Raw genomic sequence first — 13,226 nt, forward strand, 5'->3', positions numbered from 1 at the left:
CTAAAGTTGTACAAGCGCTTTGACGTGGGTACCGTATCCATTGATTTGACACATTGAAATCGCTATGCTAAAAAGGGACATGAACACCAAAAGCGCCTCCAAGGTATACAGCACCGCCCTTCATTCCGTAAAAAAAAACGTTGCATTAAGCACCTTCACTTCCAAACTCCTTGGTCCACTCAGCACTGCGTTGCAGATCCTCACCACTAACCGTCGGTCTTGAAGCCTTGATGGCCTTGATAAAGTCCTTGACCTTGAGAGGTGGCTCGAGCAACTGGTCGCCATCGAGATCTGTCCATGATTTCTCATGCGCCTGTGGGTCGCCAGGAGAACAGGGCGTCCATTTCGTTTGTCCATCAACTTCGACGGGTTTGTAGTGGGTTGCCGTCTGAATCAGACGTACAGGCTGCATGAGCGCGTCCTGTACTGCAATAGAAATATCGGAACCAGAATATCCCTCACTGAGCTCTGCCAGCTTCCTGTAGTCTGCTTGATTCAGTTCGCAGGGTGTGTTTCCGACCGCAAGTTCAAACATCTTCATGCGCGCAGGAAGATCCGGTAAGCTAATGTGTACTCGTCGTTGGAATCGTCGTCGGATAGCCGAGTCGAGCTGCCATGGGATGTTTGTTGCTCCAAGAATGAGCACGCCTTTCGAGTCTTTGCCTACACCGTCCATTTGTACCAGCAACTCGGTTTTGATACGTCTTGATGCCTCTGACTCGCCTTCTCCACGGGGACCACAGAGAGCATCAATCTCGTCTATGAAGATAATTGAGGGCTTGTTCTCGCGTGCCATACCGAAGAGTTGCTTGACGAGGCTGAAGATATGTTAGTCATGCGCGCCCTGTATAATGAGAGCCATTGTGACTTGCCGTTCTGATTCACCCATCCACTTGCTTACAAGATCCGAACTGGACACACTGAAAAAGGTACTATTCGCTTCGGTCGCAACAGCCTTGGCCAGGTAACTCTTGCCGGTGCCAGGTGGTCCATACAGCAATATACCTTTCCATGGTTGTCTCTTTCCGGTAAAGAGATGTGGAAACTTGATGGGTAGAATGACAGCCTCCTTGAGTGCTTCTTTTGCTGCTTCGAGACCAGCGACATCCTCCCACCGAATGTTAGGTTTCTCGGAGAGAATAGCGCCCGCAAGCGCACCGCGGAGCTTCTTGGAATCAGCGTCCTGTTCGCCTTCGTCATCGTCACTGTCACATGTTAGCATGACGATACTTTAGTGTTGTATTTGCGGCGGTATATACCCTCCACCCTTGCCACTACCGCCTGCTGCCTTGCCATTCGAACCCATGGCTGCTGGTTTCTTGCGATTCGAGGCATCGTTTTGATTCAGGTGCTGCTTGAGCTTTTCGGCGCGCTCCATATATTCGGCGACCTTGCCACGGATCATTTCCTTGGACTTTTGATTCTTCTCCCATTTCAGAGCGAGCATAAAGAGCTCCACTGGTACTCATCAGTATGCGAAAGCCTCAGGCTGTGTTCTGTGTCACTAACACGCGCTGTAGTATAGCTGGTAGGCCTTCTCATATTCGCCCGCTGTATCAGTCTCAATGGCCTTTTTGACCGTTTCGATGGCCCGACCGAGGAAATCCGCATTGCTCATGGCTTGTACCGTGGGCGTGAACCGTGCTCAAATACGTTGTTGTGGGTGGGCGCGTTTGTGTACAGATGAGAGCAGGCAGGCGGGGCACACACGAGCCGTTGAAGACGGTGTGCTTGGGCGAACACGGCGGATGGTATGAGGTCCCGAGACTGTTTTGCGGCACTCTACAGAGTAACTTTGGCGAGGGATTGCTTATGGTAGGTTGTTGTCGCAGGCAGCGGGCGTCGAGGAGACCGTCAAGTTGCCATAGCCTATGGCCATAGCCAAGGCACCTAGCCCGCCCCGCGTTGCTTCTAACCGCTTTGGGAAAGTTTGTTCTCCCACCTGCGACCTGGGAGCATGCAACCAAACTCTCAGTCAAGCCTTACTCAGCATCACAAACACCATGGCAGAAGTACAAAGGAAGCTGCAGGAACTTTCCGAAAAGTATCAAAGCCTCCAAGCGGGTAAGCAATTGTTGCCAGCTATAGTAAAGTGACTGTTAACATCGGAATAGATCTCGGAATCAAAGTTGAGGCACGCCAAAAACTTGAGTCGCAACAACAGGAGAACAGCACCGTCAAGAAGGTAGTCGATCAAGATGCACACATTTCCGACATAGGCTGAGACGCTATACTACAGGAATTCGACATTCTCGACGACGATGCCAACATCTACAAGCAGATTGGCCCGGTGCTATTGAAGCAGGACAAGACAGAGGCAGTCATGGCAGTGAATGGACGTCTGGAATTCATTGACAAGCAGATGTGAGTCCGACTCGCTATTCGTGAGGAGCCGTGATATTGACAGGCAACAGCAAGGACATTGAGAAGCAGATCCAGGATATACAGGAAAACAGCGAGAAGATCAAGGGCGAGGTGCGTCGGTTCGATGCTGATATCCAGGGTAGGCAAGCTGACTTGCCGACTAGATTATCCAGATCCAGACGGGGGCGCAGCAATCACAAGCAGCAGCGTCATAAGAAGATTTGCTACAAAACGAGAGAAATCAATGAGATACCCAATTCATTTGACTTGCTTGGTTCCTGCCGCCTACGCTACATTGTCGTGAAGGACCAAAGCCAAGACTGATGCTGACGACTCGGGCTTCATATAAACTCCAAACTCTAAGCCCTGACCGCTGACGCGCACAAGCGCAACAGCATGTCCCTTGCGAATGGCCTGGGAAATGAATTGATGAGAAAGATGTCAGTGTCGAAGCGTGGCATAGGCACGACCGTCTGGCTACATGGACAGGAGCTTGATGGGGAATATCTAGTACACACAACTAGGAGTGCCAGCTATGAAGGCCAAGCCGTGGTTGCCCTGGGGATCTATGCGTACTGCAAAGCATCTGATGTCAATATATAAGGATTTATCGATTTTTGCACAAGTCGACGCTTCTTTTGGCACGACTCGAATCATGCACGTGGTCAGGCCGAATGCTGGGTGCAGGTGGGTGGCATTTGCCGGGACCCCCGGAGCAGGCAAGCAGCGGGTAGGATAAGCCGTGTCGGGTCTTTTGACCTAGGCGAGTGCTCCTGCAATAACAAAATACGACGTCGTCGGAAGGACCAAGTTGTGTAGTTGTTGGGGGCGCCGAAGGAAGTCGGCTCCTCGAGCCATGAGACTGGCCAGGCATTTATTGCAGGCGGCGCATGAACAGCCAGTCCGGAGCATTTCCTTTTGTTTGCCGGAGCGTTTGATGGGCCCCCCCGCGCAGGCGTTACCAATTGCAATGGGGGAGGGCGCGGCAGGGCCCAGCACCGTGTTACAGAAGGCTTGCGAATCGTGCCCTTTTTTTATTTTTATCTTATGCTTCGCAGGAGGACACAAACACGCGATGCCGAGGGGGAACTGACAGCAGAAGCAGCCGGGGCATCTCTGAGCAGGCACCCAGTACTTGCAACATGGCAACTGTGTTTGGCCGGCACCCGAAGTCGAGGCGGCGATGGCATGGTGCCGTGGCTGATGCTTGCTGGTTGGTTGGGCGGCGTGCCGGGGATGCGGAGGCGTGCTATGGACTTGGTTGCTAGGTACATACAACACACACACACCCACAGCCACAGCCACCATACGGGGATTCGCACGCACAGGCTCGCGCCCTCGCCTCAGGGCGCGCGGGCAGGCAAAGACAGGCGGACAAGCTTTTGCAGCATGGCCGTGGAGGCTCCCAAAGACCACCTGGCTCCACCAGGCATTCGCATCATCTGTAACAGCTGAGGACTAGCGCTGGGCCAGTCGTGCCGTTGCTTCAGTCTTGCGCAGGGTGCCGTGATTGGCTGCACGCTAACGAACCAACGCCTTTTGGAGTCCTGACAAGAGTTCACTGTCCCCTTCTTTACCTCTGGCAGTGACCTTCTTCCGCTGGTCTGCCTCCCTATCGCGGACCTTTTCCCTTCTTTGTTGCTGGATATATTACCCGCTCTCTTCTTATAGCGCTGCTTGCCCGTCCCCTCTTGCACAGCGCTCCCCTCGCCTTCGCCTGCGCCTATCAGCCCTTCCGCGATCCTGTCTCTCCCCTGACACTTCGCACCTCGAGCTCTCTCCTTTGAGGCACAGCTGGGACTGCAGGAGACACTCGTGTGCATCCATTACTTCTCCCTCGAGGCGGTGAATTGCATCCGTCGATACTGTACGTCTCATCTCGACGGCCCGCACCCTCTCGTATTCGCCCTGCTCACTGTCAGCCCAGAATTTCAACCCACCAACTGCCCGCCACGGTACACCACTACCGCCATCATGTCGGCCAGCCACATCGCCGCCAACAGGAACAGCACTCCCGAGGGCTCCTCTTCCCTCCGCCCGCCCCAGGCCCGCTCTTCGCTCGGTGCAAACCACCATCTCCGCGCCTCTGCCGATCTGGGCGGCTTCCCCTCGCCTTTGGCCAACCGCGGCATTCGCCCCGCCTCCGAGATCTACTTTGGCCGCAACAACACTCAGTCTGGCAATCCAGACGAGATGGAGCGTGCTGCCCAGCAGTGGCTTGCAGACATTGACCAGTATGAGACCACGCTTGAGGAGATGGCGACAGCCACCCTTGACCAGGACTTCAAGGACGAGTTGAGCGCCATCGAGCAGTGGTTCCGCGTTCTTAGCGAAGCGGAGAGGACCGCTGCTCTCTACGCTCTCCTGCAGCAGACAACCCAAGTTCAGATTAGGTTCTTTATCCAGGTTCTGCAGCAAATGTCCAAGAACGTGCCCATGTCTGGTGTACTTTCACCTGCTAGCTTTGGAGAAAAGGGTGAGAATTTCTAGTCCTTTTTTTTCGATGCTTTTCCATCCTGACATGTGCTAGATCCAATGACGCAGAAACTGAGCGATGCCATGAGCAAGCTCAACACGGGCGAGAACCGCCATTCTATGGGCCTCGGTCGCCCCCCGCCATCCCCGGGTGCTGGAAAACGCAACTCGGGTTTGGAAACCTCCACCATCAACCGCATGTTCCCGGATGCGGCTGCAGCTATTGCTAAGCAGAAAGCTGAATTCACCGATGTTGTAGGCGTTGCACCCGCGTCAAACCGCAACAGCACTGTCGGCGACCGCAGCTCAATGGCAGCTCCCACCATCTCTGCCCCTGAGGACAACAAGAGGGAAAACAATGCCCCGCCGGCATCTCCCTGGAACGAAGGCGCGAACCGTCCAAAGTCCTCTGGCCAGCAGCAGCAACAGCAACAACAGCCCATGGGCCAGTTCTCGCAGCCCCCTCCATCCGCCGGTCTTCGCTCCCCTCGTCTTCCCCTCCAGAATGATGGCAATAATGTGCAGACTACTACTCTGAATGCTCTCGAGGCAAACTCCAACATGCCACTTCTTTCGCCTTCTTACCAGCCAGGTGGCAGCTGGGCGTCGCAGCTGAGCACCCCCATGGTCGCCAACTTTAGCCAGTCCAACAACCAGGCTGATATGGTTGCCAATGCCACGGCCATGAAGCTTGCTGCACTCTCTACTGTTAACAACCGTATTCAGTTGGACGATGTGCGCAAGTTCCGTCGCGCTCGCTCATCAGACAACGGCCCTATGTCGCCTGGTATGCCTCAAATGGGCAATGGAAACATTCTCATGACAAACGAGATGGGCCAGGTCTTGACTCCCCAGCAAGCGGCTGCCCTTCAGGCCCAACAGTTGGCTGCCATGAACGGCCGCCGATCTCGACCTAGCTCTCCTGGTTTCGCAATGCAGGGCCAGGGTATGGGTATGGGCGCCATGGGTAGCTTCACGTCCCCCCAGGCCAATGGTTTCCTAGCTGCTGACTATGGAGGTGGAATGATGAACAACGGCATGGGTGCACTTAACCTTGCTCAGTTTGGATTGGGTAGCGGAGGCAACAACGACGGCCACGGCTTCCTCGGTGAGAACATTGACCGTGGTCGATCTCCCCGAGGTCGCCGCGGCAGCTCCAAGCCCCCGGAAGATCCTACGGACCCTGGTCTGCTCTCGGATATTCCCAACTGGCTCCGCAGTCTCCGGTTGCACAAGTACACGGATAACCTCAAGGACCTCAAATGGCAGGAGCTCATTGAGCTTGACGATGAAGGTCTGGAGAAGCGCGGAGTTAACGCTCTTGGTGCGCGTAGGAAGATGTTGAAGGTATGAAAGGCCCTATTCGTTCCATAAGCCCTTGGAGCTAACGCAAGATTACAGGTTTTCGAGCAGGTGAAGGAAGCTCAGGAACAGGGCAAATTGCGATAGATCCGCGACCTGTACCTCCGGACTCGCACACGCGAACGAGTTCATCTCAAAACATAGATATACGATGGAAAAGCGGCGACCTCCAGCTGGCACGGATGCAAAATCCGTCGGGTCTGGGAACGCATACGATGACATGCTTTATGCTCTGAGACCCCATTTGGATGTTGTGTTGGCCCATCGTATGTCGAAGGCTGGCTTCCACTGCAGTTTCTTTTTTGTACAAATGTATTAGTGTGTGGTTTTCAATTGTAAGGTTAGGGTAGAAGAGGCCGGGCAACGGCAAAAATTAATCACGCCATTACGCGCTTTCTGCAAGAAGATTCGTGTTCAGCATAAGCATCTAAACACTTGTTCAGCATATTGCACGTCTCTACTTTTGTATAAACACGAGATGAGATTGTTTGGAAAAATGCGGCCCCGACTTGTCATCCGACAGGTACCGACAAGGCAGCCATGACGGCATCTGACACTCAGGTCAGCCTTGCAACTACCTTTCACTTGGCAATAACAGCACTTGGTTAAAGCATATGAACACTCAAGAAACATCACCCCTGCACTGCATAAAACGTCAGCCTCAGCACCTCCAGCCAAGTGATTCTTCCATTTACTCCGTCACACCATTGACCTTTGATGGACCAACCAACAGCCGAAAAGCGTATTGAACGGGTTGTACTAGCATGTGTTCAATGCCGCAACAGACACGTCAAGTGCGATGCCGAGCAGCCGGTGTGCAAAAGATGCAAGCGTGATGGGAAAGAATGCGTTTACCAGAAGTCACGAAGAGGAGGTCTAGATAAAGCAGCCCTTGCAGCACGACGGCTACGATTGCAGCAAGAAGCTGAAAGCGCGCGGCGCAACACACCCGCTTCTCACAGCAGTGAAGGTTCCGACCAGCACCTACCAACAGACTCAACACGCGCTCAGTCGTCGCCGAATCTCTTTTCGAACAACATAACAGACGAGACGTTATCCCTCGCCGCATCACAGCTTCTTCAGCAAAATCATGTGACGTTCCAGATTGACAACAATCGCCTTCTCGAACTGTATTTCGAAAACTTCTGGGCTTCGTGTCCCATCGTTTTGCCATACTCTTATCTACGAACCAGGCGTCTGAAAGAAAATCATGGCACATCAGTCTTGTTGCTCGTCTTGCAATGGATCGGCTCGTTTTACGCACCCTGGGTGCCATCAGAGCCTTATCGTGAAGCAGCTCTCAAGGCACTTGCTTCGCCCACGCTTGAACGCACGCCATTCAACGTCCAATCATTGATGCTGTTTGCACTCGCAGAATTTTACCACAATCTCAAGAGTCAGGCTCGCAAGAGGCTAGAAACAGCTGTTGCCCTTGCCTTAGAACTTTCTATGAACGAAAGGGACTTTGCCCACACGTATGGTGAAGGCGACGCTGTGCTGGAGGAGTCATGGAGGAGAACCTATTACATGCTCTATATTGCGGACCAGCACTTTGCTGTAGTCACCAACACACCCTTCCACTCGTTACTGGCAGTGCCAAACAATGTGGACTTGCCTTGTGATGACGAGTACTACGAATCTGGGGTACGTTATATCGGCATGCTTGGAATTGTTGAAGTGGTAATATGTTTAGCAAATCCCTCCCGTGTCAACATGGGCCGAGTATCAGCTCCGCGAGTTCGCAGAGATTGAGGTAGTATATTCTTCAATGACCTACCTGTACGATGCTGCTATGGTTGTTGCATTCAGTAAGTTTGAGCCGAAAATGCAGGATTGGCATAGGACGTCATGTTGACCATATTAGTCATGAACACATTCATCCAAACCGCTGTGATAAACGAAGCTCTTGTTGAGAGTTGCGATGCCAAATTTGCTATCTGGACGTCTTTGCTACCATCCTGTAAGAAGGATCCACTTCGTCTCAACGGCGAGGTAGACGAGATCATGTATGTGGAGAACAGTTGTATTGAAAGAATGGAACTCTTGCTGATACTTCTCTTTCCACAGGTTCATGGCGCATATGGTTATCGCTATGTAAGTGTCCACCCTCCCCTTTCTAAGAGCATGCTGACATGACGACAGCGTAATGTCGACAATCCATCGGCCTTACTCGTCGCTAGGCTACTGTCCAGGTGAAATGTCTACACGAGGCTTCATAGCGCCCTCGCCCTTTACGCTCGTGCCGAAAGCTGGGCGAAACGCACACACTGCACGCGTGCTGAAAGCCACAGAGATTGCAACGAGGCTACTCGCAATTCCTTGTGCTCTTGAAAAACATAATCCATTCACCGCGTGCATGACCGCACAGATGGCTGCCGTACAGGTAGCTGCGTGCATATACCTGCTTGACGGCCATGCCCTTTCCATAGCGCGCGACCGCGTTAGCCTCAGCATTGGCTTTCTGAAAACCATGGGGTCCACTTGGCCTCTCGGAAAGATAATGGCAATAGAAGTTCGAACCATTGCGCGCTTGAGTTTCTCCGGTACGAGCGTCCAGCATGCTGGATCTATGGGGGTGGAACCTGTGGCTGCGGAAATCGAACTACCGCGCGATGAGTTGGTATCTCCTGTTGATCCTTCAGCTCAGATTGACATCTACGCCGGTCTCACGCTTCCTGTCGATTTGAGCACGACACCTTTTGGGTATCCAAGTTGTTGGGACTAAAGATGGAAAGTCGCAGATATTATTGATACTACTCAAACTGTGGTATTCATGCTGTATGAGGCGAAAGACGGGCATACAGGCGAAGAGCGAGCTAACGCTGTGTAACTCGACTAAATTCGGGATCAGCAGTGTCCAGCCGTGATCAGCGCAAGACGACCGATCAACTATGAGGTCAACCGTGGACGAGCAAGATCGATGTGACAATTCATGGTTTGACAGCATGATTGCAGCAGGACAATTAGGGACAAATCAAATTGGCTAAACAACATATTACTACTCCAAACTAATGCAATGTAGGGACCAGCCGATAAATGAGGTCATTACGTACAGTTGCGCAGGGTGGACACAATATAACCCAACGCATGCCAAACCCCATTTTTCATTCGAGTATTATCTGCAACCTCGGGAGTTGGTAAGCAAGCAAGTCCATCCACCCGCTGGCTCGTTATCAGTTGCCCAGCGGGCGTATCTATGCCATGAGCAAGGAAGCCGTTCACGTCATGCTCCAAGGGGCTAGCGCCTCAGACCATTCAAGTCGCAGCCCCACCGCGGATCTGCAATTCGCTCCAGAGTGGGTCCCTGCACAAGTCGTCTGTTCGTCCAATGTTCGAAATAATCCAACGGATTTAAAGCACGAGTGGCCTTCCGTCTTCTCCCCCTCGTGGCAATGCATTCAGGGTAACGACACGATGACGGGTCCCGTTTTTGGTTGATTTTGCGAAACCAGAAGCAACTTCTCTTTTTCTTCTCTTCTTTTTGCTGGTCCAGGACAACGCACGGCAATCCACGAAGAAAAAAAAGAAGAATCCAGCGCAACTGCGACTTTGCGACGAGTCATTCAGGTTCTTCCGAGGAAACAACACGACGGTTCTGACGACACGATGAGCGACGTTGAGAAACAGTACGATGTGGCGACGCCGGGTGGTGTGAAGAAGGGGGATGAAATTACTGACCAGAGGGATGGGATTGATCCTGTTTTCGAGGCCAAGCTTGTGCGCAAGCTGGATATCTACATTATCCCAGTGGTTATGCTGTTGTACCTGTTCAGTTTCCTTGACAGGTGAGTTAGAGGAGGTTTTCTTGCTTGCAAGAGACTAGACCTTTGAAGGAAAAAAAACCGTGGATTTGGCAGCACCGACGTACTAACTAAAACCCCAGAGTCAACATTGGAAATGCCCGTCTCTACGGTCTCCAGGAGGATCTTAACATGAGCGACTCGCAGTTCCAAACCGCAGTCTCGATTCTCTTCGTCACCTACATCTTATCGGAACTCCCTTCAAATCTGGTTCTGAAAAAGTTTACGCCCTCGCGGTGGATCGCATTCATCACCCTCGCCTGGGGCATCATCGCAACCCTCACTGGTATCGTACAGAGCTACGGCGGTCTCATTGCATGTCGTCTTCTCCTCGGAGCCGTTGAAGGTGGTCTATTCCCCGGCATGGCCGTCTACCTAACCTTCTTCTACACCAAGCGCGAACTCGCCCTCCGCATCGGCTACCTATTTGTCTCCGCCGCTCTCGCCGGTGCCTGCGGTGGCCTCCTCGCCTACGCAATCGGCCACATGGACGGCACCGCCGGCCAGCGCGGCTGGCGCTGGATCATGATTCTCGAAGGCATCCCCACCCTCATTCTCGGCATCGCCACCTGGTTCGTCCTCCCCAACTCCCCCGAAACCGCCTATTTCTTCTCCGCTGAGGAAAAAGCCTTTGCCGCCGCCCGTCTCAAGCGGCAAACGGGGTACACGAAGAAAGCTGCGGAATTCCACTGGGCCGACGTCAAGAAGGCGTTCAAAGACTGGAAAGTGTGGACCTTTTGCTTTGCGCAGTTTGGCTCCGATACCATGCTTTACGGCTACTCGACGTTCCTGCCTACCATTATCCGCTCGATTAATACGACGGCCAGCAGTGCCATGGTGCAGGTTCTGACCATCCCGTGTTACGCGCTAGGCGCGGTTACGTATCTGGTCGTTGCGCACTTTTCCGATCGCCAACAGAAACGCGGCTTGTACAGTGTTCTCCTGGGCCTCGTGAGTATCGTCGGGTACGCGATGCTGATTAGCGATTCAAACTCCAAAGTACACTACGCGGGATGCTTTCTGGTGGCTATGGGACTGTACGTTTGTGTGGGCTTGCCGCTTGCGTGGTTGCCGACGAATTTGCCAAGATATGGCAAGAGGACGACGGCGACCGGGTTGCAGCTTAGTATTGGGAATTGTGCGGGGATTATGAGTGCTTTTGTATGTTCTTTTCACCTTCTTTTCATGTGTGTTGTCTTTGGATTTCGAAGTGCTAATCTTGCTTTATCACAGATTTATCCAACTGCCGATCGACCCCGCTTCGTCAAGGGCCACGGCATCACGATGGCCATGGTGGGGTTCGCTTGTACGTGCTACTGTGTTTTGTGGTTTCATTTCTCGAGGGCAAATGCGAAGAGGGAGCGGGGCGATGAGGATGCTGCGGTGCAGAGTTTGAGTGATGAGGACATTGCAGAGTTGGGGGATGATAGTCCGAGGTTCAGGTATACGATTTAAGTGTGCGTGTTTTTTTTCGGTAGGAAGGGATATGTCGTGGGGGTTTGAGTTTTTAGGAAGACTGGGTCTGTAATGCTGTGTATAGTGGTGTGTATGTGTGTGATGTATGGGGAATAATTCTGTGAATGAATCTACGCTTAGGATACAGCAATTGGCTTGGTACATAAGAGAAAGTGTCCGAAGAATAGTAAGACTACATATGTATCTGTGTAGTTGTTCATTGACATCTCTTGATGAAAATTATTTTGAGAACTCTCTTTCTTTCCATAAAAAGGTGACAATTCTGATTGATGGTAGGCAGGCCGCAGTACGGTGCTTATGTTACCAATGTTTCTGACGTTCGAGTATGATACAAACGAATTCAATTGCCGTAGTAGCCGCTGTCGATAATGCCACATATGTAGGTGGCCTGAAATACCATTCATTGCAGCATGCGCTTATGGAACCCGGCTAATTGCGACGAATTTTCATGGAAAAGCGTGCGTACATGTTCATTTAGCGATGCCCCTCTATATTGTTGCGTCGATCCATGTTCAACCCTGAGCCGTTCGCTTTGCTACCCCAGTACGCTACTACAGGCTAGAATGCCGGGCGATTCTTTGTTTCTAGTCGCAGCACGTCATTGGACTTACGCTTCTTGTATTTCGGCAAGCCGATCAAGTTTCCCTTATAGTACTGATGGCGGAGTTCACGGATGCACCAGAACCGTCTACCCAGCTATATCACCCACTCCAGGATGCAGCGTCATCGGGTTCTGATGTTGATGAACATCTAAGCTGGGGAATCCGCCTCCTTCTTCTCTTACCAGGCGATCGGGATTCTACGATTCAATGCAGTCTATCGGTTTCGACCATGGGTAACAGTTTGGGGGCTTATGAAGCATTATCTTATGTCTGGGGTTCACCCGCTACTACAGACACCGTCATCCTTGATGGTCGACCTGTACTTGTTACTCCAAACCTTCAATACGCATTACGATGCCTCCGTTACAAGACATCATCTAGACTCTTGTGGGTCGATGCGCTCTGCATCGATCAAAAGAGTACGGAGGAGAAGAGCGTCCAAGTCCCGCGTATGTGGGCGGTCTTTACCTTTTGTCGGAGGGCTCTGATATTCCTGGGCGATGAATCAGATGACAGCGGCCGAGCGCTGCATCTCTTACACATGATCTCGCAACTTCAGCCAACGGATCTCGATACAATGGCGAAAATGGTGGGTGATCGTAGTCTGGCTTCATCTTGGAACGCCCTCTCGAAACTGGCGCAACGACCGTGGTGGGGCCGCGCATGGATTATCCAGGAGTATGCTGTTGCAACGAACATCCATTTCCTATGTGGCACACACATTTTACAAGGCGAGGAATTTTCCAAAGCAATCAGTCTTCTTAGAGAGTATCGATTCAAGAGCATAGTTCCACAAGAACAAGCCTACCTAATCCGACGTGTCGCGCCTACGTCGATTCTTCACCTTTGGTCCACGCGAGAAGAATACCAAAAAGGCTTGCAGCCATGCAAGCAAGCTGTAGATATACTCTACAAGTTCAGAGGTTCACAGTCGTCAGATCCACGGGATAAGATTTTCAGCCTTTACAAACTCATAGGCCGGACGCCCGAATTGGCTCCAAATTATGGACAGTCTGTCCAGGATCTTTACCAAGCCGTTGTCAAGACCACCGTCGAATACTCAGGAACCTTGGAGATTCTGTCACATCACAACCGGAATGTTCGCTCTCAGCTTATGTTGCCGAGCTGGTGTCCTGATTGGACAATA

General features: G+C 52.1%; 6 protein-coding genes across 6 annotated transcripts; 5 read left to right on the forward strand and 1 right to left on the reverse strand.

Moving 5' to 3' along the window:
• Positions 1-21: 21 nt before the first annotated feature.
• Positions 22-1,833, reverse strand: PSV08DRAFT_408309 (P-loop containing nucleoside triphosphate hydrolase protein). The gene is made up of 4 exons (XM_014219782.2): positions 1,510-1,833; positions 1,260-1,458; positions 873-1,205; positions 22-818 (listed from the first exon to the last, which is right to left on the reverse strand). The coding sequence occupies exons 1-4, from the start codon at positions 1,616-1,618 to the stop codon at positions 146-148; spliced, it is 1,314 nt and encodes a 437-aa protein (XP_014075257.1). The 5' UTR covers positions 1,619-1,833; the 3' UTR covers positions 22-145.
• Positions 1,834-1,974: 141 nt separating this feature from the next.
• Positions 1,975-2,580, forward strand: PSV08DRAFT_360378 (Prefoldin beta-like protein; the record flags this gene model as incomplete). The annotated part of the gene is made up of 5 exons (XM_066092993.1): positions 1,975-2,064; positions 2,115-2,185; positions 2,240-2,364; positions 2,415-2,475; positions 2,529-2,580. The coding sequence occupies exons 1-5, from the start codon at positions 2,004-2,006 to the stop codon at positions 2,577-2,579; spliced, it is 369 nt and encodes a 122-aa protein (XP_065949661.1). The 5' UTR covers positions 1,975-2,003.
• A 1,370-nt stretch (positions 2,581-3,950) lies between these two features.
• PSV08DRAFT_218863 (uncharacterized protein) lies at positions 3,951-6,619 on the forward strand. Its single transcript, XM_014219779.1, has 4 exons — positions 3,951-4,231; positions 4,292-4,840; positions 4,895-6,186; positions 6,241-6,619. Exons 2-4 carry the CDS (start codon positions 4,339-4,341, stop codon positions 6,286-6,288), a joined length of 1,842 nt encoding a protein of 613 aa, XP_014075254.1. The 5' UTR covers positions 3,951-4,231; positions 4,292-4,338; the 3' UTR covers positions 6,289-6,619.
• Positions 6,620-6,796: 177 nt separating this feature from the next.
• PSV08DRAFT_32350 (uncharacterized protein) lies at positions 6,797-9,164 on the forward strand. Its single transcript, XM_066092687.1, has 5 exons — positions 6,797-7,845; positions 7,895-8,009; positions 8,066-8,207; positions 8,269-8,295; positions 8,344-9,164. The coding sequence occupies exons 1-5, from the start codon at positions 6,919-6,921 to the stop codon at positions 8,924-8,926; spliced, it is 1,794 nt and encodes a 597-aa protein (XP_065949662.1). The 5' UTR covers positions 6,797-6,918; the 3' UTR covers positions 8,927-9,164.
• Positions 9,165-9,807: 643 nt separating this feature from the next.
• On the forward strand, positions 9,808-11,667 carry PSV08DRAFT_198132 (major facilitator superfamily domain-containing protein; the record flags this gene model as incomplete). Its single annotated transcript, XM_014219777.2, has 3 exons — positions 9,808-9,986; positions 10,085-11,162; positions 11,235-11,667. The coding sequence occupies 3 exons, from the start codon at positions 9,808-9,810 to the stop codon at positions 11,454-11,456; spliced, it is 1,479 nt and encodes a 492-aa protein (XP_014075252.1). The 3' UTR covers positions 11,457-11,667.
• A 467-nt stretch (positions 11,668-12,134) lies between these two features.
• On the forward strand, positions 12,135-13,226 carry PSV08DRAFT_143534 (heterokaryon incompatibility protein-domain-containing protein; the record flags this gene model as incomplete). The annotated part of the gene is made up of 1 exon (XM_014219776.2): positions 12,135-13,226. A coding segment is annotated over one exon (1,092 nt), but the record flags the coding sequence as incomplete, so codon positions are not given.

This window comes from Bipolaris maydis (genome assembly GCF_028858645.1).
Source record: "Bipolaris maydis strain C4 unplaced genomic scaffold PSV08scaffold_3, whole genome shotgun sequence".
Taxonomy (NCBI): Eukaryota; Fungi; Ascomycota; class Dothideomycetes; order Pleosporales; family Pleosporaceae; genus Bipolaris; species Bipolaris maydis.

Bases quoted from the DNA above. Each gene is read 5' to 3' on its own strand.
- PSV08DRAFT_218863 (XM_014219779.1), top strand. From the start codon at position 4,339: ATGTCGGCCAGCCACATCGCCGCCAACAGGAACAGCACTCCCGAGGGC. The intron at 4,841-4,894 runs GTGAGAATTTCT...GACATGTGCTAG, and splicing joins TGCTAGCTTTGGAGAAAAGG to ATCCAATGACGCAGAAACTG. The intron at 6,187-6,240 runs GTATGAAAGGCC...GCAAGATTACAG, and splicing joins CGCGTAGGAAGATGTTGAAG to GTTTTCGAGCAGGTGAAGGA.
- PSV08DRAFT_32350 (XM_066092687.1), top strand. From the start codon at position 6,919: ATGGACCAACCAACAGCCGAAAAGCGTATTGAACGGGTTGTACTAGCA. The intron at 8,010-8,065 runs GTAAGTTTGAGC...TGACCATATTAG, and splicing joins TGCTATGGTTGTTGCATTCA to TCATGAACACATTCATCCAA. The intron at 8,208-8,268 runs GTATGTGGAGAA...CTCTTTCCACAG, and splicing joins GGCGAGGTAGACGAGATCAT to GTTCATGGCGCATATGGTTA.
- PSV08DRAFT_408309 (XM_014219782.2), bottom strand. From the start codon at position 1,618: ATGAGCAATGCGGATTTCCTCGGTCGGGCCATCGAAACGGTCAAAAAG. The intron at 1,206-1,259 runs GTATATACCGCC...AACATGTGACAG, and splicing joins GGTAGTGGCAAGGGTGGAGG to TGACGATGACGAAGGCGAAC. The intron at 819-872 runs GCAAGTCACAAT...ACATATCTTCAG, and splicing joins TGGATGGGTGAATCAGAACG to CCTCGTCAAGCAACTCTTCG.